Here is a 24793-nt window from a genome sequence, read left to right as displayed (position 1 = left end):
AGGGCGCCCGAAGCCCCAGCTCGGGCTCCGCGTGGCACTTCCGATCCGCGCCCTGCGCCCCGCCCACGGGCGCTCTGCGCCCCCAGCTCCGACCCGCGCCCGGCCCCGCCCCGCCAGTGTGCCCACCCCCGGCCCGCCCCGCGGTCCACTTGCCCGGCTCCCGCAGCGTCCCGGAGCGTCAAGGCGCTGGCGGACTGACCCGCCAGCAGTTGGCACTGGGGGCGCTGGCGCGTCGGCCGCTCCGCTCTCCCGCCGGCAACCTCGGGCTCCCGGAGCCAGCGGTCCAGACGGCGACGCCGCGCGTGGGGCCGGGATCGGGCGGCTGGAGGCTGCGAGGCGGGAGGCGGCGGAGGAGGCGAAGGCCGGCCGGAGCCCCGAGCGCGCCCCAGCCTCGCTCGCAGCCCGGAGCTCGGGGCTCGGCGCCCTCCCGGCCCGCGTGCCCGCGCGGCCACATGGCTCCTCTCCGCGCGCGGCTGTCCTTCCTGCTGCTCTTGCACTGTGCGCTCTGCGCCAACGCGGGCAGCAGGACCCCAGGTGCGTGCGGGTAGGGCGCGCAGGGGCGCGCGGGGTCCGGGGTGCACGCGGGTCAGGGTGGCCCGAGGGTGCCCGAGGAGCCTGGCAGCTTTCGAGGGGGTGGGAGGCTGTGCGCACGCTGGGTCCGAGCTCTCTTTTCTTACCCCAGTGCCACCGATGCTGTCCGGGGATTTCTCTCCCTTTCTGGCACAAGACTAGGGAGAGACCCCAGGAGAGCACTTGAGGATAGGAGCCTTTTCTTAGAAGCTTTGTATCTGTCTCTTGGTCTCTGTGTTTCTCTCTCACTCTCTGTCTTCGCTCCTGTGTGTCTTTCTCTCAGTGTCTTCTCTGTCTCCAGCTTGTACGCATGTGTGCACATATGTGTGTACATGTGTGCAAGTATCTGTCACACACAAAGAATCAGGCTGGCAGGTGGCTGCCCCACCCCCCAGTGAACACCGGGCACTCACACTCCTGCACAGAAACACACATGCATCCCTCTCCCCCAGCATTCTCACACTCTGTGCTGTGCAGACAGCCTCTCACACGCAGATCAGACACCCTCCACCCTCACTTTGCAGTGTGAGGTGCCCTCCTGGTGGCTCTCAGCATGGGGAGGGGGCTCTGGTCATTTCCAGGCAGGGTGCCTGCTTGTCTTTGAGCTCTGTTCATGGACCAAACAGGATCCCCCTAGCTAAAGTCTTGGGGGTGTTCTGCTGCAAAGGGTAAAACCAGAGGAAAGTTCGTCATCTCCCTCCCCGCCCTCCAATAACTGCCTTGGGCAGGAGGGATTTTCAGGGCACATCATTTTCTAGGTTTTATCAGTGCCGTGAAGGGGGCTGGGGACACAAGAGATAGAGCTGTGTGGAAATGAAAATTCCTCCCTAACTCCTATCCATGAATCACTAGGCCTAGAAGCCAGGGAGCTGTCATTCCTGCCCGGCCTGGCTGGGCTTAGCGAGAGCTGTGTGAGGACGGGCTGCTGGCATGCAGCCTGGAGCATGGGGCCATGACCTCACACTTAATTCAGTCCGAGTGGGCAGGTCACCCCTGCGTCTCCTTTTATTTTTGAAGATCTATATTTACCCAGCTTGGGGCTGGGCCATGTAGAAATCTCGGCAGCCACTGTGCTGCTTAAAAAAGTTTTCTTTCTAAACTTGGAAAAATGTAGAACCTGTATTCCCTCCCTTCCCTCTCCAGCTCCTCTCTTCTCCTTGACACGTGCCCAGGAGGCCCTGAGTTTCTAGGTGTGTTTGTTTTGCCAGCTGTGTTCCAGGAGCTTGGTGACGAGGGCCCTACCCCGGGGTGGGCTGGTGACTTCAGGGCACTGGGGAGTTTGGGCACATCCAGCCATCCCTCTTTGCCCTGGGGGCTTTCGGGGAATTTCCACTGTAGTGCCCAAGCTTGGAAGGTTTGTTGCTAGAGTGACAGGACTCTGTTTGGCATCATTTGTTTTCCTCCGCTAGCTGTAACAAGGGCCTGGGGACTATGGGGTGCAATGTGTGTCTAGCAGTTTACAAACTTGAACACCGATCATCCAAGTGCAGAGATCCAGGGGCTCTGGAAGCACTGGATGAGAAATAGATGAACTTGGGCTAAGGGGTTCCTCCAAGGTGACGGTCAAGGTTGCAGAGCCCTTCCTGCCCCCATGGGATTTCCAGCTTCCCCGGCTTAGCTCTGCCCAGACGGCACCGAAGTAACTCTTTCTTTATTTCCAACAGAGTTGCGCTTCTCAAGAAAGCTCAGTGACTATGGTGTGACAGTGCCCTGCAGCACAGATTCTCAGGGACGCTTCCTCTCCCACGTGGTATCTGGGCCACCAGCAGCCTCCTCAGGGAGTACAGAGGTGGACGGACCACCGGCACCACTGTCACACTCCGGTCACCTGCGGGTGGCTCGAAGCCCACTGCGCCCCAAAGGAGCGACCTTGCAGCCTGGCAGGGGGGGACGCTCCTCCCTCTACTTCAACGTCACTGTTTCTGGGGAGGAACTGCACTTACACCTGCGGCCCAACCGGCGGCTGGTGGTGCCCGGAGCCTCGGTGGAGTGGCAGGAGGATTTTCGGGAGCTGTTCCGTCAGCCCTTGCAGAGGGAGTGTGTCTACACCGGGGGTGTCACGGGCATGCCAGGGGCAGCTGTCGCCATCAGCAACTGCGACGGATTGGTAAGGGACAAGGCTTTCATCAAGCAGCACCCCCCATCCTCCCCCTTTCCTCCCCGTCGCCCTCACCGAGCCAGACCGACATGGTTTTCTCCTTGGCTCCTGTGTGTTTGGGATTCCTGTGGGCACAGCCTGCAGTCTGGGCCAAGTCAGGGGCTGCGCCACTTTCCAGAGAGAACCCCGCGTGCCCCTTTGGCCACCAGGTTCATACTGTGCCAGCTGTAAAGTGGCCGAGATAGGATGGTACCTTATCCTGTTCATCCCCTCACCATCTACTGACACACCGGGACCGCGGCTCACCTGTCAGGGGTCTGAGTGCAGACACACGCAGGCGTGAGGAGGGCAGGCTCTGCTGGGGTTGAGTCCTGGCTGTGCCGCTCGCTGGCCGTGTCACTTTGGATAAGTTACTTGCCCTCTTGTGGTCCTTTCCCTTACCCATGAAGTGGGATTTATTCATTCTGCACGTATTTACTGTGCGCGCTCCACGTGCCAGTCGGGCGCTGGGGATACGGCAGTGCCTGAGACAGACACAGTCCCCTGCCCTCCTGGAGCTGATGTGCTGGTGATGAAAATATGACCTACCTCACCAGGCAGCACGGCCAGTGGTTGGCACCTGCTTGGCACATGGTCAGGGCTGTCGGTATCAGCTGCTGTTATTATTTTTACTGCTGTGTCCTTCCTCGTGCCCCACTGTCTCTCATCCCGAAGCCAGCCTGCTCCTCCGTGGCTCTCTGATCTGAGTTCCCTTTCTCAGGACCTGCTCCCTCCTCCCAGGCACAGGGAACCCCCTGCTAGTTGGTTCCATGTTGCAAACCAGAAAGCCACAGGTGGCTTCTCTCCTTCCTGTGCTCAACTCAGGCTGGATCCCACTCCCCTTGCTGCCCCGTCTGCTGTGTATCAGGCCCTCGTGAGCCTGCGTGGCAGCTCCAGGGCCTTGATGGGCACTGTTTTCATGGTCTCTGCTTTGCCAGGCATGAGCTGACATGTCCAGGAAAGGACCTGCTTGCCCCTCTGCCTTTGAGCTTTAAGAGAGGGATGAGTCAGATCGGGGGATGGTAAGGGGAGGGGTCTTTCCTTACTGGCAGGGCTGGGAACACTTCTTACCATCTTCCCATCCTTAAGAGGTGTCTTCCTGCTGAATGTCATGGCTGCCTTTGTCTAGACCAGGGTTTCTCAATCTTTTTTTCGTTATCATCCCCCTGGGGAGCCTTTTAGACATTTTTTCCCTAATTGCTCCCCAATGAAACCTTAATACCACAGCTATACTGAATATGTTTTTAAACTCTATGTATATCCGTGCTTTATATATGAAAAGAGTAAACTTTTTGCCTCCCAAAGAACCAATTTTTGCCCCATTGGAGGCACTAGAGCCCCCATTGAGAGGCATGGTCTAGGCAGTGGTTGATTTTCAGAGTTGAGTGTGCACCAGAATCACCTGGAATGTGAGGGTTCTGTGGAGCGGACTTTGAGGAACCCAGATTGTAAGGATAGCTGGGGAAGGCTGAGACCTTGTCCTGCTGCCAGGGTGAGCCTTGGCCGCCATCCTGCCCTGGCTCAGCAGTCCTGGGACTCTCCTCAGCCTGTGACTAGCGCTATGCTGTAGCCACAAGTTTTGGTTGAAAATCCAAAGTGACGTGAGGAATCACCTAGAGATCCAGTGTCTGTGCAGATGGAGAGATAGAAAGCACCAGTGCACATCAGTGGCTTGGGCTGAATGACATGGTGACCTGAAGTCATCAGCCAAATGGGCTGTAAGCTGTTCAGTGACAGAGCTGTTCTCCCGTTTCCTTGACTACCTCCATAAATGTCCACGGGGACATAAACAAAGGCATGAGTGGATGATCATCGCCATGAATATGTAACTGCCCACACCCTTTGCACCCGGGAAACCTTCTTATCATTGAACCAGCTCAGCAGCCATTGACAAGTGGTCACTGGATGTTCAGCTGATGTTGCTGACTTTTGGTGGCCTCTGAGTAAACGTTCTCATTGGCTGTGTGACCTGGGCAAGTCACTTCCCCTCTCTGGGCTTTACTCTTCTCATTTGTCCAAAGAGGGGCTGCACTCACTCCTCCCTGGCAGACAGAAATCGATTCTACGTGTCATTTGCAGAAGCTGGGTCAGATCTCGGAGGCTCCATGGATGAGCTTCTGGAAGCCTGTTCTGCAGTGGAACTGAGGCTCTGGGAGTGGCTTGCCTGGTCCCTGCATTTGGTGAGAGGCAGAATTGGACCTCCTGGGCTGGGCCCCTGCTTGTGCCCTGGGCTCCAGAGTCCAGTCCCTAAGGCCAGTTCTCAGGGGTCTCCCTGACCTGGTCCCTGAGAGGGACCACAGCCCAGCACAGAGGCTCTCTGTGCAGGGTAGGGATTTCCTCACTTCCAGCCCACTCCAGAAGACTGCCCTGTGTCCCATGAGAGCAAGGGCTGTTCACTGTCACCCAGCTGAGCCACCTTTGGATTCAAAGACCACAGTGTAGCCCTTCTGATGATAAGATTTAACTCTGCATCTTTATGTGGACTCTGAGTTTTAACCCCATCTTCTTCCATGTCTCAAATGCTGAAGTCATTCAGTCCAAAAAAATACGTGCTGAGCACTGGCCATGGGCAAGGTCCACAGGGAGATGTAAGCAAGTGAAAGTGACACAAATAATAACAGCAACAGTCACAAGCCATAGCCATAGCCCAGGCACAGCACACATACTGTCATGTGCATTCATTAACTTCATCCATCGTGTAAGTGGGGAAACTGAGTCATGGGGAGGAGATGTGAAGATAATATCAATACATATAGCTTCTGTTGGCACAGGACTTTATAGTTTATAAAGCCCTTCAGTTGTATGAGTGCGTACACAGATATTGTTGTAACCCTGCTTTGCGGAGAGTCAGGTCTCTGTCCGCAAGGAACTTGGGTGCTAAGCAGGGGGTACCCCACAAATAGTTTCAACAGTAACTTTTTGGTTTTCCGTAGCACAGCAGGGATGGCTACTTGGTAAATGGGAGTGATTATTATCTTTGTCTTAGAGAAGATAATATTTGAACTGGGTCTTGAAGGATGAATAGAAGTTTGTTGGGGCCAGAGGGTGGGTAGGGCGTTCTGGGCAGAAGAAAGAGCTTGCCAGTGAGGGAGCACCATGCTGGACGGGGCCGGGGAGGTGATCCTAGAAGACACTGGGCAGGTGGGCCTTGGTCTGCCCTTGAAGGAAGGGCAGGATAGGAGACGGGGCCCAGGGCAGGGAAGCAGCAGCCTGTTATCTGAGAAGAGTCTGGGCTGGGAGTTGGGAGCCATGACTGTGTGACCCTGGGCAAGGTGCCCTCCTTCTCTGGGCCTCCCTTGCCTCCTGGGTGTATCATGGAGCCTGTAATGGATGAGCTCAGAGCACCTTCTAGCTCTGGCATTGGTACTTTGTGACACAGGGCAGGCCTTGCTGGAGGAGCTTGAAGCCAGGCCACTGTAAATCTGTAGTTGACTGCCCCTTCCTGGCGGGTCCTGGGTCTGCTCCTGCCAGGCCTGGGCGGGGCTGCAGGTGCAGAGAGGAAAGACACCAATCCTGAGCTTGGCCCTCATGGCTTAGCAGACCTTCCAGTTGGAAGACGGTCTGAACAAACCCTCTTCTGTGTGGACAGACTTGCAGCCGTTTGGACTTTAGCTGCTCTGGTGAGAAGTGCTGTGTCTAAACTGAGGACTCGATCCTCCTTTCCAGCTGGAACCTGCAGTGGGAGCAGTGACCATGATCTCTTCCACTTCTCCTGCCATCCCACAGAGTCAGTCACCACGGGCACCGGGACAGACACTGGGCGGGTTCTGTGCACGGCGGTTAATTCATGCCTGACACTGAGGAATGGGCACTTTATCTCACTTCCCACCTGCTCTGCTGGAAGGCCTGGTGTGTCGTAGTCGGGGAGGGGGTCGGGGGGCGGAAACCAGGAATGAGGAAGCCAGGACCCCTGCCCTAGATGAGTCTGGAGGATAATGGGAAACCAGACATAAAAGCAGACAGATTACAATCCTGTGTGAGGCAGCAGCGGGAGGACCCGTTTGTTTTGGTTAAGGCATCAGGGAAGGCTCCTGGAGGAGGTGGCATTGGCTCAAAATTGTTCAGACATTATAAACATGAAAGAAAGTGCCAGGCCCTTCGCCCGCAGAGAGAACTGCTGACCCAGAGCAGGCTTGTGGGTGTTTGGGGGAAGGAAATAGGCGATGTGGGGAGGCCCGGTCGTACCTGCAGAGTGTTTCCCCTGGGGTTGGGGGCAGCTGTCAGACACGGGGGTCCCAGATTGGGAATGCGCCCAGGCAGCAGTGGCAGCCTGCTGGTCGACTCTGCAGAGCCTCCCTTGGGGATCCGGGCCAATCAACGTGGCAGTCCCCGCAATGTTCCTGTGACCTGAAACCTCAGGGCCTGCGGGCAGGGAGGGCCTGGGTCATCTCAGGTCCCCTGGCTGGGGCCAGGAGCAGAACAGACTCTCTGCTAGCAGTTGTGGTTTGAAGTCCTGAGAGGCACATGGAGGCCTGGGCGGGGAGGGCACTACTTTGTGGGTCCTGGAGGGGTTGTGGGGTGTAGGAATGAGATCAGCAGAGTGGGACCCCTGCATACCATCAGGAGCCCAGGCTGCCAGCCTCCTGAAGGCCACTTGCCCCACTTCTACCTCTGTCTCCCGGGCTCCTGGGCCTCGCTGCCCCTGCACTGGGGTCACGGGGGCTGGGAGGCGTCACGTCCCCACCTCTTTGCCCTCAGTGCCTCTGTGAGTCACGGGCCTGGCGTGGAAGCAGCCGCACGTGTAAGATTTGTCACCATCTGGTTCTGTTTTCCACCCTCTGCAGAACGTGCATTTTGAACGGGTTACAGAGTAGACCCCTGGCAGGCGGTATGGGGAGAGGGCAGGGGAGGCTGCGTCCCAGCTCTGCTTCCTAACCTCTGCCTAATGGTGTGCAAGTCCCAGCGGCTCTCTGAGCCTCAGTCCTTTTGTCTTTAAAATGGAATTAAGACGCCAGGTGGAGGGCGTGTGTGTTGGGGACTGACAGTTTAAATGGCCCGGGGTTTCTCTGTGGGGTGATGAAACGTCCTAAAGTTAATTGCGGTGGTGGTTGCACAGCTTTATGCAGAGACGAAAAGCCATTACATTCTGCACTTTATTTTTTTTTTAATTTAAAAAAGAAATTTTTTTATTGGAGTAGAGTTGATTTACAATGTTGTGTTTCAGGTGTACAGCAAAGTGAATCAGTTATACATATACATATACAAACATTCTGCACTTTAAATGGGTGAATTGTATGTATATGAATTATGTTTCAGTAAAGCTGTTACCAGTAGGGCCTGACCCATAGAAAGCCCCGTGACAGGCATTTTTAGTCATAATTAGGAAACAGTCTAGGGTGGCAGAAATTGTGGAGTCTCTCTACTCTAGTACAGACTAGCTGTGTGACCTTGAATAAGTTTCTAAATCTCTCTGTGCTTGGGATTCCTCATCTGTAAGGAGGAGAGGAGAACAACCATCTATGGGGCTGTTCAGAGGATTAAATAAGAAAATGTAAAAAAGTGAAGGGTCTGGTATATGGTGGGGCCTTAAAAAATGGGGATTATTAATAGTAATATTTATTACTTTTTTATAGTAATTACTATAGTAATTACAGTTATCATAAATGGTGAGAAATACTAAAAGTATTGCTGGAGTCCCTTGTACTGCAACAGTACGTAGATTATCAGTGCTCTCTGATGTGAGCCCGAGGCCACCTCTGGTTCCCCGGTTGGCCAGGCCCTGCCCCCGCCTCTGCTGTGGCAGCTTTCTCTGCAGAATGGGCCAAATGGTGCTTGCTCAGTGCACGGGAGTGTATTACGACTGGTCTGTAATAACCCCACATTCCTTCCAGGGCAGGAGGGTACTGAGAGGTGCCAAGTGGAGCATTCTGTTAACAATCTGTGGGCACCTTCCCCCAGCCAGGCCCTTGACCAGCTCCTGGGGATGCAGGGTTGAAACTCACCCCTCTCTCCCTGTGCTCCAGAACCCACGGTTTAAAGAAGGCCGGTATGCACAGTAGACAGCATGAAACAAGACTGATCACACTAAATGTCAGTGTTGTGTAGGAATGCAGGGAAGCATAATGCACTTGGTAGGTGGCCTGGAGGTGCGTACTGAGAAGGAGAGGTGCTCAGGGAAGGCTTCCCAGCGGAGAGGACATTTGGGCTGGGTATAAAAGCATCAATAGGAGGTTTTAAAGCCAAGAGGTAGGAATTTTAGGCATTCACAGGGAAGGATATCCTATGTCTTTGCAGGATTCAGGAAATGGCAAGTCATCTCAGCTCTCCACGGGAAAGGGGGGCGATGAAAATGTAGTTTGGAGAAGCTCTGCCTCACTGTGGACTTGGATTTGCCCCTGTGGCCATAGGGAGCCATGGGAGGTTTGTAAGCAGGAGTCACTTTAGTATTTGGGAAAGATGCTAATCCTTCCAGCTGCATGCTGGCGCAGTGCTATTGTAGCAGATTTGCCTGGGGCTCATCGGTGTCTTTGTGCCAATATCTGTCCTTGCCCCGGGGTTGCTCCATGATGTCTAGGGAGTGAGTGGGCTTTCCTGGCAGCTCCTTGGCAAGCACCCGGCTCTGCCTTGCTGTCTGTGCCTGCCCTGGGATGTGGAGTGTGAGGCCTGGAGTTTCAGAGGTGCCCTCACCCAACTGCCCGGCAGGCCTGTCCCCATACATCGTGGACTGCGGGCTGCCTGCCCTTACACATCTGTGCTGACAACCCTGGGAGGGGCGGGGGATGTCTGGCCCCGCATTGGTGCAGAGCTCGTCTCCTTGCTCCACCTGCCTCTCCAGCCTCAATGGTGGATCCTGCCCTGCAGACCCTTACCCCTCCCCAGCCAGCCTGGTGTGTTTGCACCTCACTTTGCAGCTCATGCCTTTGCTCATGCTGTTCACACCTCCCATGGTGCCTTCCCTTCCCTCTGCTTGAGGCATCCCCCATCTTGGCCACCCAGTTCCCAGAAGTCAGGAACTGTCTTAAATTTTTGCATTTCTCTGCATGCCTAGCACAGGGCTGGGTTCACGGTACACAGGAGGTCGGGACTTCAGCTGCCTCTAGGAGCAGGGATTAGCTCAAGGGAAGAGGGCCAGGTACTAGGGGAGAGGTGGGACAGCGGCAAATTCCTGTTTAAAGGGACTGCCAATCTGGTATTGCATTTGAGAATTTTAAGAAAGACATCAGAAATATGGATTTTTAAGCAAAGTGTTCTATATTTTAAGACAGTGTGTGGGCCCAATGCAGCAGGGCTCTTAGCTGGAGGCCTTAGCTTGTCAGTGAGCAGTGCAGGGGATGAGAGCATGACCCCTGCAACCAGACTGCCTGGGTTGAAATCCCAGGCTTGGCTTTTTCATGCTGTGTGGCCTTGGGCAATTACTAAGCCTCTCTGTGCTTCAGTTTCCTCATCTGTAAAGTGGGGCTAATATTAGTCACTTCATAAGAGTTGTTATGTGTGCAAAGGGCTTTATTAGCATAGTACCCGATATGCTTCAACCGTCGCTGTTAAATGGTGTGGATTTATTGGTTGAGTCCACTGGGTCTGAGGGGATGGGAGCGGGAAAGAAGAGGAGAAGAAGTCAAGAGCACACCAGCTTTCTGCTTTACAACCCCAGAGGGGTCTCTGGGCCTTTAGCTGGGCAGGCAGAGCCCATTCCTCCCAACCTCCTCCAGGCCTGTTCATTTTTTTTCTCAGGCTGCAACTTGCTTCTCACCGCCGTTTGCATTCTTCCCCTGGAACATTCCCATTGGGCTCTCAAAGGGCAGGGTCTGAGCTTAGTCACCTGTGTGTCTCTATGACCCCGGCACCTGCCACAGGGCAGGCCCTCAGTGGATGTTGGGTGGGCTGACGGACCGGGAGAGGGAACGTGGAGGACTCCCTTTCAGAGGCGGCATAAAGCTCACGTTTGCATCTTCTCACCTCTGTCAGATGGGGAGGGACAGCGGGCCTGTCCTTCTCTCTGTGGCTGTCTGTCTGCTCCTAGGCCAGCGATGGATGACACATGGCACTCGCAGTGCCACTTGGCCTCCTGCACGCCCTGCAAGCCCTGCAGGTCAGCTGCGCACGCTGCCCCCGAGTGCGTGTCCCAGTGTGTGCTCCAGGCACCCATGCCCCGTGGGCCTGAGCCGGTGGGTGAGGCGAGACTGTTTGCTTTCCTGCCCTCAGTGTGCCCTTTACTGGCGAGTTTCTGTCTCCAGGGCTCGCGTCCTCTGCGAGGGTGCAACCAGCTTCATCACGTTTGCTATTCAGGTAACCCAGTTCCCTGAGAAGCCCTCAGTCCTTTGTAGAATTTATGTTTCTATAACGAAAACAAGAAATTGTCTTTTTGGAGAAAAAGGGAGCTTCTGACCTGCCACACCAGGGTGACTGTGGGTCTTCAGGTAGAAAGTGGCCTGCAGCCCTTCTTACACGTCATAGAGTATGTCCTCCGTGGTCACTTCCTGCTTGTGGGGCTGCGGTCTGGGGGCTGCAGGCAGGGGCAGCAGTCAGCATGGGGTGCCTTGACCCCAACCAGATCCCAGGAGGCGGGAGCACAGGTTTTCCTGGGGAGATAGGCAGTGTGGGGAAACTGAGTGACTGTATCAGTTATCCACAGCTGTGAAACAGACCAGCCTAAAACTGCTGAACTTAAAACAACAGCATATTTTTTCCACAATTCTGTTGGTTGGCTGGGTGATTCCTCTGCCGGTTGCTCCCTGGACAGTTGGCGAGGCTGGAAGGTACAGGCTGACCTCATTCACACATCCGGCATTGGTGCTGGCTGTTGGCTGGGCAGCCTCAGTTCTCCTGTCTGTGGCCTCACATCCTCCAGTAGGTAAGACCAGCTTCTTTTACGGCAGTCTCAGGGTAGCATTCCAAGAGGGTAAAAGTGGGAGCTGCAAGATCTCGTAAGGAAGATCTTCTAGTCTTGGAAGTTGCATAATGTTGCTTCTGTGCATTCTATTGGTCAAAGCGAGCCACAAGGCCAGACTAGATTTTCCAAGAGTGGAGGAATGGACCCTACCTCATTTCAAAGAGGCGTGGGAGCAGAGACAGGAGGAATTGTTGCAGCCATCTTTGCAATCGTTCTCCCATACTGACCCTAGGCAAGTGGCTCGACCTCTCTGAGCCTCAGTTTCTGTATCTGTAAAGTGGGTGTTCCTACCTTGTAGTTTTGTTGATTAGAAATCAGGCACTTAAAAGTGCTGCCACAGTGTCCAGAACAATAAATGGCAGCATTTGCTGTTATTATTGTTATCTCTTGGAATAAATATAGAAACTGAGGCAGGTTCCACAGTGGGTTTGTTTCCAGACCCCTGGACACCCATTCTAGTGCTCTTGCTTCCCAGAAGGCCCCATGCCATCAGGGCCTCAGTCTGAGTGGCCCAGGGTCTGGATCCTGGGTGGTTTTCCAGTCTTCGAGGCGGTCTGATCTTGCAGTTTCACTTCCCTAGTTTCCCCACTGCTGTGCCTTGCTGTCTGCTCTGGGTTAATAACTTATTTATGATATGGAATAGAAGCCAGACATCACCTCACTGCTGCTCCCTCCGAGCAGAGCCGGCCTCCCATTCCAGGGAGGGCTGGTCTAGGAGCTGGTTTTATTTTACTTCCCTGGCATCTTCGGGCTGGCTGGAGGGAGGGTGTCCTCTGGGCTGCTCCGTGGGCTGGTGAGTGGGGTGGGGGCTGTGCTTGCCTTCCACCTGCCTTCCAGCCTCAGTGCGGTCCAGGCCCGGGGGTGGGCTTTTGGTGAGGACCTGGGGAATTTCCGCATTCCCCGGACCTTGCAGTGGAAAGTTCCCAAATCATCCGCCAGGCCCGGCCTTCTGTTTTCAGCATGTGGGCCTTTTCCTGCCTTTAAAGCCTTAGAAACAACAAGAACAACAATAAGAAGAACAACAGCAGCAGTACTATTTGTAGGCGGCCTCATCCCTGGCAGCGCCAGGGAGCTCCGTATCAGCACAAATAACCCTCCTGTTATGAACACCTCCGGCGGTGAATCTCAGCTCAGCATCACTGCTAAAGTTCACCCTAACTCAGCTATGACTGGAAGAGGTTTTGGGGGCCTCTCCGTCCCCTTCTCACTTTCCAGACAAGGAAGCTGAGGCTCATGGAAGGGAAAAGACTCACCCAGGGTCACACAGTGGGCGACTGTCAGGGCCAGTGGGGTCCAGGTCCCTGACTCCCAGTCCAGTGCTCCCCCCACAATCCCGTGCAGCTTCTCCTGAGTTACTAGACGGGAATCGTTCCTCGAGATCATAAACCCTGTAACGGCCAGGGCCTCGGTGGCCATGGCAACGACTTCAGAGCACAAACACTGAAGGGATTGGTCCATCAGTTGCCTCGTTAGGGGCGTCCTGGGAGTCCTTGGGCCTGGGTGCCGAGTGGAGGTGTTTACAAGGCTGGACAGCTCAACTTCTGCGTGTCGATGTCCTCCTGACGACTGGGAAACCTGGAAAGAGAAAACAAATGCCAGCCTCCCAGTGAGCAGGATTTGAAGCTCAAATGAAACCTTCTGGTGCTTCTCAGCTCCAAGTCACCATTGCTGCTGTTTTATCCATTTTCAGAATTTTGCAGGGCAGTGGGTTGCCGTTTTGCACACATCACTTGACATGGAACATTAAAACCCTGCACTCTCCTTTTCTTCTGCTTTCCATGACATGGCTGAGGGGGCAGTAGATCAGGCCCTTTTAGAGAAACCCCTGAATGTGGGAGTGTTTGTTAGGACCTGGTCGCTCTGAATGCAAACCCTGTTCCCAACGGGTTGCTTGAAGCCCTTTGTCAGTTTTTGCTTTTAAGCCAGCCAAATATTTATACCTTTGATGTGTCCAGAAAACATTCGTACCCCCAGGCCACCGCGCCCCACAGCAGAAGTTAATTTCCGCCCCTTGAGGTTGGCAGGAGCCCACACTCTGAATTCGCTCCTCCAGCCCAAAGAGGGCTTGTTGAGTGCTTGATATTTTGTCACCTCATAATTCACAGTCCCGAGGCTGTCCCCTAAGCCACAGCCGTGTTTTGTGGGAGAGGACTCTCATTAAGGGTGGTATGCCCAAGGGGGTTCATTTTGGAGACTTGGACCTGAGGATGTTGGCCGAAGGTGCTTTTGTTCAGAAGTTGGTCCTGTGTTGTGGATCGGTACTTGTCCTCTTGTGGAGAAGCTCGCATCTGGAAGAGGGACAGACAGACATATGTGAGCGGGATAGAGCACCCGCCAGAACCACTGGGGGCGTGGAGGAGGGGGCGGTGATGGGGTGACATTTGAGCTGGGCTGGAAGGGCATCCCGCAGAGCTCTCCGCAGGGCAAAGACGTGGAGGCCCGCGTGCACAGGTGTGGCTTTCCAGCCAATGTGGTTTTGTCCACTTGTCCCCAGTGTGCAGAGGAGGGCAGCGATGCCTGGAGGGGTATGTGTTGTCAGGACCCCCATGTGGGGTTAAACCTGGGCCCGGCACAGGGTTCAGGCGTCTAGGTCCACTCATCTTTCCATTCTCCTGTGCTCACCTGCCCTCTGCAGGGCCCTCTGGGGGCAGGCTGATGTCAGGATGGATCAGAGGGGAGCCCTGGCTGGGACAAGTGACCTGCTGGGGGCCAGCCCTCCGCTGCAGGCAGGACTGGCCTCACCCTTTCCTGGAGCCACCCCACTGTCCCCTGGCTTGCTTCTGAGCTGTAGGGTTCAGGCCTTGAGGCGGGGAACCGTTCCCCAGCTCGGGGCCTGGCAGCTACACCGCCTCCTGGCGTTTGAGGGCTGCTTCCTGTCTCCTTGTCTTGAAGCCTCTGCTGCTGCCAGGACTTTGGGCCAAGCAGGGAGCCAGGTGGAGCTCCCAGCCCAAGCTTGGTGGGCCGTCCGTAGTGGTGAGTGAGGGGGGAAGCCTCAGAGCCACTTGGCTCCTGGGCGTGGGGAATGGAAATTAATGGTGGCTGCCAGCCTGGCAAGGTCTGCCCTTGACTCTGGCTGGGCTCCAGGGTGGGGGCTGGCGGCACAGGGAGACTCTCTGAGCACCTGCATGTGAGGCCCCGCCCTGCCGCTGGGCCAGGACCCCTGCCACTGGGCAGGGAGGGGTGTCATAAAAAGCAAGCACCCTTCCTTTAAGAACGTTTGCCAAGCCTGAAGAAGGGCTGCGGGAAGACCTAAGCAGCTCTGTTCCCCGCAGAGCCAGAGGACAGACTCGCTCGCCGCCTGCAGCAGCCGCAGCGTAGAGCTGTCGCTCGTAATTGTCCTCACTCTCTGCACGGTGGGCTCCCAGCTGGGAGGGCTGTGACATCATTGCCCACTGGCCACCCAGTAGATCACAGCCTCCCTCCCCACCTCTCAGACCCACCCAGCTCAGGGCAATTTTGGCGAATTCATCTTCACTCACGGTGGAGTGGCACCTTAAGGGCAGGGGGTGGCTAGGTTCTAAGATAGCACCTAAGATAGCACAAATCACGTGTGGTCCGGGTGATCCTTGGTCATGCTCAGTCCGGGGAGATGCTCACGGTGTAAGAGATGTGCAGTCACCCGGCCTGTCCGGACTCCCCTTCCCCACCCCTGCGGCCCCTTGGTCAGGGTGTGTACTCACTGTCCTCTTGTCCCCTCTCTGTCTTTCTTGCCCATTTCCTGTATTATGACAGACTAATTCTGGTCGAACACACGATGCTGATACTTCTGTCTTTGTGAAACATGGATGATCACTTAAACATTCCATTTAGTACCATTACACCATTTGGAAGCTTCTAGAATTGAGACCAGGGGTTCCTAGCCCTGGATGCACATGAGAATCACCTGGGCAGCTTTGAGACAATACTGATGCTCGCTCCGCCCCCGCCGCCCCATCTCCCTAGATGTGATTCATTTGTCTGGGGTGTGGCCTGGGCGTCAGTCGGTCTGCAGATTCCCCAGGTGATCCTAATGGACATCTAGAGGTAAGACCCACTGCTGTAGCCTCCTGGAAAAGTCTACTTTGTGTTTGACGGAAAAGTTGGGGGAGCAGGAGAGCCAGTCCGAAGAAAGAAAGAAAGGAAAAGGCCACACACCTGCTGTGGGCCAGGCCTCAGCAGGGGGCATTTCCCCTTCATTATGTCATTTCATTTCTTTTCAGGCATGGAAACTGAGGCTTGGAGAGTGTCACCCAGCTGGGAAGGGTCCAGGCTGGGACAGAGCCCCAGGTATTTCACTCCCAAGTGTAGCTGCTACATCACTTGGCAGGGAGGTTGGATGACAGAAAAGGAGGGTTACATTGGGTTTGTTTCCTTCTTTTAAACTTTGTTTTAACATCATTGTTATACAATTTTTTCTTGCTCATTGTAGCAGGCAGACATTCTGTGCAGAATCAGGTTTCCTTTTCAGATAGGGGAATCATAGAAAAGTTAGAAAACACCTAAATGTTTAAAGAGAAGGAAATTGCCTACAAGGTCACACCCAGGTGGTGCATTTCCACCAACCTTTGGTTTGCCCATTTTCTTTCTCACATTGACAATTCCTGTGAATCAGTCTTTTCTTGGTAAGGACTTTTCCCCTTAAGGATGCTTAACCACTGCTACTTTTTTCTCAGGGATTTCTTCCCGTGTACAGACAGGGGATCTGAGCAGGTCAAAGCCAGGTTGCAGTGGAGCAAACCATCCATGGTTCCAGAATGCTGCTCCCAGCCCTCCCTTCGTGAGCCACTGGCACACTTTGAATTTTGGTCGTGATAATCATGGCAGCAAACTCGGACACTTACACAGCCCTTGCTGCCAGCTCTTGGTGCTCTATGTATGTTTCTCCGAGCAACCCACAAGATCAGTACCCTTATAACCTGAAGCACAGGGATGTTTAGTAACTTGTCCAAGATTCCATGGTTTGAGAGTAGCAGGACCCAGGGATTCTGGCTTTAGGGTCTCTGCATTTACCCAACACACGCCCCATGCTGCTTCTCCCCTGAGAAGGATCTTTGCTACAAATGGGCTGGGCCCACCAAGGCCCCAGTAGCCTTTCACCCAGCACCTCCCAGGGTGTGGGGCCTGCAGAGGTCATGACCCTGGGAAGTGGGCTGAGCCAGCAAGCATTCATCCCAGGTAACTGCCTCCAGCTGGTGGAGGCTCTCCACTTCCCGTGCTGCTTCTGAGCCTCAGGGCCTTCTGGGATTTCTGCTGCGCCGGTGTGGGGTGTCTGTTGCCCTTTGAGGACAAACCTGGCGGTTCTCGGCTCCGTCCTCCGAGGGCTCCTTCCTCCTGCCTGTCCCCAAGGCTGCAGCTCGGCATGAATCAGCTTTCGGACTCTCCTTGGCTTGGGCCCAGGCCTTGGCAGCCCAGCCTCCAGCAGAGCTCCTGTGGCTTGGGGCTTCCACATCAGGTTTGAATTATGTGGAATCTCAGCGTCCGCAGGCTTTCATCCCAGCCGTGCTGACTCACGCTTCCATGGTAGCGGGCAGCCTGTGCGCCTCATGCGTGTGTGTCGTCTGAGTGCATGTGTGTTGTCTGCCTGCTTGTGTGTTGTCTGTGTGTGTGTCATCCCTTTGTGTGTCGTCTGAGTGCATGTGTGTTGTCTGCCTGCTTGTGTGTTGTCTGTGTGTGTGTCATCCCTTTGTGTGTCATCTGGGTGCATGTGTGTCTCTTGTTCCTGTGCATATGTGTCATCTCCGTGCCTATCTCTTATCTCCCTGTGTGTGTGTCATCTAACAGCTTTACTGAGATTCACATACCATGTAAGTCACCCATTTAGAGTGTGCGATTCAGTGGATTTTTATTATATGCCCAGAGTTGTGTAATTATCACCATGTTCAATTTTAGAACATTTTCACTATCTCAAAAAGAAGCTCTGTGTCCTTTAGCTATCGCCGCCGCCTCTCTCCGCCCCCTCTCTCCACCCCCTCTCGCCACCCCCCAGCTGGGATCCATTACTCCAGCCCCCGGCAACCGCTAATCTATCTTCTGTCTCTATAAATTGCCCTATTCTAGAGTTTCAAATGAATGGAATTGTATAATATCTGGCCTTTTGTGACTGGCTTCTTTCACTTAGCATAATGTTTTCAAGATTCACCTATGTTGTAGTATTTTTCAGCATTTCTTTCTTTTTTATGGCTAAATAACATTCCACTGTATGGATACACCACATTTTGTTTATCCATTCATCTGCTGATGGGCATTTGGGTTGTTTCCACTTCTTGGCTGCTGTAAGTAATGCTGCAGTGAACATTTGTGTAAAGGTTTTTGTGTAGACTTATGTTTTCATTTCTCTTGAGTTTATACCAAGTGGAATTGCTGGCTCATATGGAAACTCTGTTTAATATTTTGTGGAACTGCCAGACTGTTTTCCTAAGTAGCTGCATCATTTTACATTCCCACCAGCAATGTATGAGGGTTCCAATTTCTCCACATCCCTGTCAACACTTGTTAGTGTCTGACTCTTTGATTCTAGCCATCCTTGTGGGTATGAGGGATATCTCATTGTGGTTTTGATTTGCATTTCCCTAATGACTAATGATGTTGAGCACCTTTTCATGTGCTTATTGGCCATTTGTATATCTTCCTTGGAGAAATGTGTACTCAGATTGTTTCCCCATTTTAAACTTGCGTTGTCTTCATCTTATTGAGCAGTGAGAGTTCTTTACCTATATTAGATGCAAGTCCCTCACTAGGAGAGCAGAGGCTGGTTTCATATCTTTTTGCACCCCCCTCCCCCAAGCCCAGCACGCAGTAGATGCTTCGTAAAGACCTACTGAGAGAGGGAACGATGGTCTCAGGCTATGGGGGTGTGTGGGGTGGCGCTGGCCCCCTCACGTTCGTCGTGAATCAGAGGCAATGGCCCACGATGATCCCTCAGAGGGTCTGGTCCCTGCAGGTTATGTTGGGTGTGTCTTTCAGTTGAACTGACTTAACCACTGGGGAGGTGGAAGGACTTGAAAAAAACCTAATCCCTGGGCCCACCCCTCCCCTTGATTTTTGGCTTGAGTAACTGGGAAAAAGATAGTGTCATTTGCTGAGATGGGGGAGCATGGGGAGGAGGAGCAAGTCTGCTTTAAAGTTTGTGGTGCCCAGCAGAAGCCCAGGGTCTCTCTCAAGGAGGCTGTTGGACAGTCTTACATGGAATTTCGGGAGGGGTCAGAGCTGAGGATGTAGTTTTGGAGTTACCTGCAAATACATAGTCCCCATAGGATCAGGAGAAATCCCCAGGGAGCATGGGTGTGGCTGGAGGAGCTGAGTGAGACCAGGACAAAGAAGTGATTTCTGGCTCTGGCCACATGAGTTCACAGGTGACTGTGATGAGAGCAGTTTCCAGGAAGTGGTGGTTCTAGAAGCCCCTGTGGTGTGGATAGAGGCGAGGCATGGAGGTGCAGGCGGTGAGTGTGGACAACTCTTTCTGCTGTGGAGGGAAGCAGAGACCCTGGCAGTAGCTGGACAGGGCTGGGAGGGAATTTCACAGATGGGAGATCCTCAAGTGCACTTATCAATACATGTCAACGAGACTGAATCAGGAGAGAGGGAGGGCCTGGTGATGCCAGAAAGAGGGATGCTAATTGCAGGAGTTAAGTCTTGAGGCGGTGAGAAGGGGGTGGTCCTGAGCACAGGGCACGGCTATGGGAGTTCATGTGGTGGTGGGAGAGCCTGCCTGATGGTGTCTGTTTTCTCCTTGAAAACAGGAGAGGGTGGGGGCGGGACCAGTGTTAGATGTCCAAGCCAATGGGAAAAGGGGAACACAGGTGTAACGGGGCAGTGCTGCAGAATCCGCTGCCTGCATCGTGCTCACGTGAGAGCTCTGGACACTGATTCCAAGGGAGACCAGTGGGCACCGTGTGCGTTTTCTCCATCAGTGTGCAGACGTGGAGTGGGTGGCGGCTTGGGTTGAACCAGGGCAGAGGCTTCTCTGGGAGAGCAGGACGCAGGGAAAGGCAGGAGAGAGTTACGGGTGTTTGCACAAGAACTATTATGTGTCTGGATCGAGAAGTCCAAGGTGGTGAGAGGAGAAGTGAGGACTTGGAGGGGGGATTGACAGTGCTGGAGTGGTGGGGCCATGTGTTGGAGGTCTTGATGAAGTTTAATCGTAGCTGGAGCCAGCGTGCTAGAGTTAGGTGAGCAGGATGGTGGGGGGAGAGAAGGAGACACCCGCAGTCAAGGTTTCTGAGGTTGTAGCAGGTGATGTGATCTCGGGGGCAGCCTGGCTGGCAGTGGCTGGGGATAGAAGTAGGTGTCCCTGTTGGGGGCGAGCCTAGTGGAAGCCACTTCTGATTCTCATGCCATTCCCAGTGTGTGCATCACCCAGCCTCCACTTGCTGGGTTTACTTTTGTTTCCTCCAGTGGAGCAGTTTCAATCTGAATTTGCTGGAAGCCTAGAACCTGAGACAGCACAGCTGGCAGTAAAACCCTCGTAATGGAATTTCCAGAACAAGTTCAGGCCCGAGAATGCACTCTCCTTGGGAGGTGGCAGGATGGTAGGGTTGGCGGTGGCCTGTTCTGCTTCTTTCCCTGCTGGGGAGGCCCCACATAGGCCGGCCTTGGAAGGAGAAGGAAGGGGAGACCTGGCCCACACCTCAGCTGGCTCCACTGCAGCTGCCATCTTGAAATGGGCCCTCCTTCTGGGCATTTGACAAAGGTTGGCCAATCTGAGGGGGCAGCAAGGGGGCTCGGGATTCCCCTTTCCCAGAGGGCCTGCAGCTGTCCTCTCAGAACCAAACCGTTGGCCCCACGTGGACCCCAGGCTGGGTCCTTGCTCATTGTCTCTGCACGTGACTCAACACAGATGGACCCCTGCCCTTGTCCAAGTCTGGACTTCTGCACTGTCCAAGGTGTCCTTTGGGATCTCGATCTCTGGCCTCCCTGGAGATCTGTTTGTTGGCTCATTTTACCTGTGCCTCCCAGTTTACATGCAAGTACATGCAATTTTAGAATAAACACTTTTATATATACACATTCCCACATACATACGAATTTCAAAATAGTATGACCTCAGTTATCTGCTGAAATATTTGGGACCTCACCCTGATGACAGACTGCTGCTGGTAACCAACTGAACTCTTCAATTATGACTCACGGCAGGACACTGGTGATTTCTAAGGCAGCAGTCACCTACCCTGTCCTCACTTGTCTCCTTCAGGTGCCCTGGAATTACACTCTGGATTTGGAGTTTTTGCCTGAGGGGAAGCTGGACTGGAAAAGCTTAGTTAGCATGGCCTGAAGGCCTGTGGATGAAGATGCAGAAGAAGCTGTCACCTTTGCAACCAAAACAGTGTCACAGCCATGTTGGAAAATTCAAACAGGCCCCTCCCTCAGCCACACACCTGCCAGGAAGGAGTCCTCAGGAGCAGCTGCATTAAAGGGTCTAGAGCAGGGCTGAGGGGGCCAGGCTTGCCCACTGGTGGGTTTCCATTCGGAGAAATTGCCTGAAGGCCTATATAGTCTGTGGCTCAATTGGATATAATCAGCTGTTTGTTGTTGTTTTTATTGCACGAAGGATCTTTCTGGAATATATTTCCTACTTATTTACTGTTTCCAGAAGAATAAGTTATGGGTGAAAACAGATACAGCTGACATTTATTTTCCATTCCACCAGAACTTCTTTTCTCCCCCTTTCTTGATTTCTTATACAGAAATTTGATTTGATTTTAGTGCTTAAAATTAGCCACCACTTGTCAGAAATATAAACATCTCATAAACTGAGAGACGGGAGTAATTTGGTGAGGAGGCAGAGAGCCAGAAGGTTCCCGTTGCCAGTGTGTCTGCCCTGAGCGGTGCCTGGTTTCCTGGCCAGGGCAGCGCTGGAGGGGAGCGTGGGCCAAACCTCTCCTGGTGCAGACGGGGAAATGGAGGGCCGCGGGGAGGAACTGGCCGGGCCTGCCTTGCCATCCCTTCTCCAGGAGGAGGGTCTCGGAGGCCAAGAGGGAGCCCAGACGTGGCCCAGAGCTGCCAAGGCCTGGACGTGATGCCCTAAATAGATGAGGATGATCACTAGGGAGGTTCTGATCTGGATGCCAGTGGGGGGCGGTAGGGGGGGGGGTGGAGATGGGGCTGGTGGGATCTGCAGTTACAAAGAGGTTTGAAACTTATTTCCTAGTTTTGAAACTTATTTCCTAGCCCTTGCATATGACAGGGCTTGGGTCTTTGCCCTAAACAGTTCACTGGGTGGAAAAATAGGGGTTCTTTTAACTCTTCCCTGGGGAGAGGGCTGAGGGTATGGGGGCTAGACCAGTCCCAGGAATCCCAGGACTTCCAGGTCTGGCGGAGGAGAGCCGGTGTGTGTGGTGTGCGGTGAGAATCCTTTCGGGTGTGTGCGTGGAGGGTGGTCAGCAGGCAGTGGGAGGGGTCTCCTCCTAAGGCTGTGTGCTGAAGTTTCTCCTCATCCTCACGTCGGTGGTGGGAGGTGGACCGGCTTCCATCGAACGTTTTCGTCCAGAGGTGGGAAATGAATATCCTGCTTGCTCTGCAAGGCCAGACCAGAGGCCCAGGGACTTGCAGTCGGGACTACGAAAGAATGTTTCCTTTGAAACATTCCTATGAAAGAATGCTCCAAGTGGGCCCCCAGGGCAGGAGCAGGGCCCGAGTGGCCTGAGGTAATAGAGCCTAGTGGTTCTAGGCTGGCCAGAGCCTAGAGCTGGGCTGGGCTGTTGTTCTAGTGCTGTCCCTTACTTGCTGGGTGACTCTGGGCAAGTTACTTAACCATTCTGAACCTCTGTTTCCTCATCCATGAGATGAGTCTAATATTAGTGCCTATCTCATAGGGTTGTCGTAAAGGTGAATTAAGACGTGTAAATGTAAGTGGCAGGTACTGTTATTAATAGCAGTGGTAATAAGACTGTTCATAAAGGGCGGAATGTAGAGAAGAGTGTTTCAACTCAGTAAGCCATTACGAGTGTCCGCACGCAGAATAGGTTACATCTTGGGAGAGGGAGCTCCCTGTCACTGGAGGCATCCAAGCAAATGTCAGAGGTCCCCTGACTGGGGATGTTGTCAGGGTATTGAAGCCTCAGACTGGGGCAGGCGTGGCCATCTTGAAAGGGAGGGGTGGGCTGGAAGGTAGTGCCTTGCAGGCCAGCGCTATGCTGTGCGCATCATTCTGGAACCTGCATCCCTCATATGAGGCACTGGGGTCTGGCGGCCACAGGGACCCAGTGGGTGATGAGGCAGGGAAGGCGAGATTCTGAAGAATCCTCCTGTGTAGTGGGTTAACCAAGTCCCAGAACGGGGGAGGCTGTGATCAAGTGACCCAGTGTCGGGGGCGAGGGGCGGTAGCTGAATGGAGTCTCCTGCCCCCTGGTCTGGAGAATTCTCTGCCAGGCTGTTTCCAGAGGTGTGATGGGCAGAGAGAAACAGAGCAGCTACAGCCCTCAGTGAGCCTGGGTTTGTGTGAGTTTGGCCTGGGTGAAGCACAGGTTGTCTGACTTGTGCTGTGAGGGTCTCTTGCTTTGCTTGGTCCCGGGGGGCTTCGGTGGGGTGGCAACAGTGCCCTTGGGTATCAGACAGGGGTACAGAAGTTGGGATGGGATGGATGGGCGTGGGGCTTGGCAGAGAGTCTCTCTTGGCAGCCGAGCTACAGTAGCTTTGGGGGGAATGCCCTGGGCCCTCCCATCCTGCAGCCCTGTGTACCCTGGAAGACGGCTTCCTTCGGGGGGCTCTGTGGGTCCACAGTGGCAAAGGCCTTTCGACTTGACCATCACTTATGCAGGTTTGGCTCAGCCTCTGCCCACGAGCCTGAATGCGTCCCCAGCCCCACACTGCCCTTCCTGCTTCCACACCTGTGCCCGGATCCCCTGCCTGCTGTGCCCTTTCCAGCTCACGTAGGTTTCTTTTGCCACCCTGTCACTTTCTCCCTTCTGATGCACTGATTACCCTTCCGCTGGCCATGGAGGTCGAGCGGAGACTGCCAGTCCCAGGGTGACCCTGTGACTCAGGCCGGACCAACCACAGTCTCCCTTGGGCTGTTCCAGATGGGACTATGCCAGGAAAGCCTGCTTGTCTGTGGTGTCAGAGCAGAGATGTGCCTCTAAGAACATAGCCTTGTCCGGGAGAATGAAGCTGATGCAGAGCGGATGAGGAGGGTGGAGAGGGAGCCGAGGGCACTGGACCCCTCCCTTCCAGTGCCTGCACCTGCCATGGTTTGTCCAGGGGCCAGCACGCTCCCCTTTGGGCCAAGGGGGTTCAAGTTGAATTTCTGCCCCTTACAACCGAGAGCCTGATGGATACCTGTCCCTCAGGTATATCCGCCAGTGCGCCCAGCCCCAAAATTTGGTCACCCTCTGCTCCTCTGTGGGCCCCTCCATCCAGACAATGAGCCACTCACAGCCAAAGGCTGGGCCTTATTTATCTGTTTCTCCCTGCCCTGGGCACATGGCAGGTGCAAAAGTAAAAAAAGGGAGAGCGCTTTAAATGAAAGGACGTGTGCTTAATATAGAGTTTGACATTGTCATTTCAGTAAGCAGACCAGAACTTTTGCAGACGATTGAGTGTCACCTGATAAAATGGTTACCTTGGGAAGCTCCAAACTTATTCGGGTAATGCTGGCTATTTTCCCTAGAACGTTTTTTGGCCTCCTGATTGGAGCAGAAGTCCATCTTGGATTTGATCCAAAATGGTGTTTGCAGTTTGATGGAGAGACATAGCAGGAAGGGACGGAAGAAGATGGGCTGCTGCTGGGAGTTCGGTGTTGCGTGCTCAGGACGCCTTGAAGGGGGTTCCCTAAGAAGCCAGCTCAAAACAGGCTGAGGTGGGACAATTGGTGGAATTTTGTTGCGCACAGTAGTGGCTGCTTTAAAAAGAGGCAGCTCCTATTCAAATGGGAAGGTTTATAAAAATGCTTCCTTCATTCCCTGTTTTGTGTTCACAGCTGCGTTCCCAGTGTCTGGCGCAGGGCTGGTATGTAGTAGGCACTCCGTAGGTATTTGTCGAATGAGTGAAGGAATTCAACAAGTATATATTTTTTAAGGTTTGCCTCCTATTTTCCAGGCACCATGATGGGTGTCTCTTACGGCTTTATAGAGCTGATGTGTGGGTGGTAGGTAGGGGACCTGTACCACGTCTGTTCACACACATCCAGTTACATGTTTCATTGGCCCCTGTGAATATTGCCTTCATTGGGACCTAATAGTTGGCTGGGCTTGGCCAAGGTTATATTTTTATGTTTTTATTTCCAAGGCCAACACTTCATTTTTTTTTTTAGGGACCTGTTTTGATGCAGGCGAAAAATTAGA

The 24793-nt window shown here is 53.9% G+C and overlaps 1 protein-coding gene across 5 annotated transcripts in view; it reads left to right on the top strand.

The window, feature by feature from the left end:
* The first annotated feature begins 409 nt into the window (after nt 1-409).
* Nucleotides 410-24793, top strand: part of ADAMTS14 (ADAM metallopeptidase with thrombospondin type 1 motif 14) — a 92073-nt gene continuing 67689 nt past the window's right edge. For all 5 annotated transcript variants that reach the window (XM_059899190.1, XM_059899192.1, XM_059899189.1 and 2 more), the window contains exons 1-2: nt 410-534; nt 2235-2677. In XM_059899190.1, the coding sequence (XP_059755173.1) occupies nt 453-534; nt 2235-2677 (525 nt within the window). In that variant the 5' untranslated portion in view covers nt 410-452. The remainder of the gene's footprint in view (nt 535-2234; nt 2678-24793) is intronic.

This window comes from Balaenoptera ricei, chromosome 16, assembly GCF_028023285.1.
Source record: "Balaenoptera ricei isolate mBalRic1 chromosome 16, mBalRic1.hap2, whole genome shotgun sequence".
Taxonomy (NCBI): Eukaryota; Metazoa; Chordata; class Mammalia; order Artiodactyla; family Balaenopteridae; genus Balaenoptera; species Balaenoptera ricei.
This window is presented reverse-complemented; position numbering and strand designations above follow the sequence as displayed.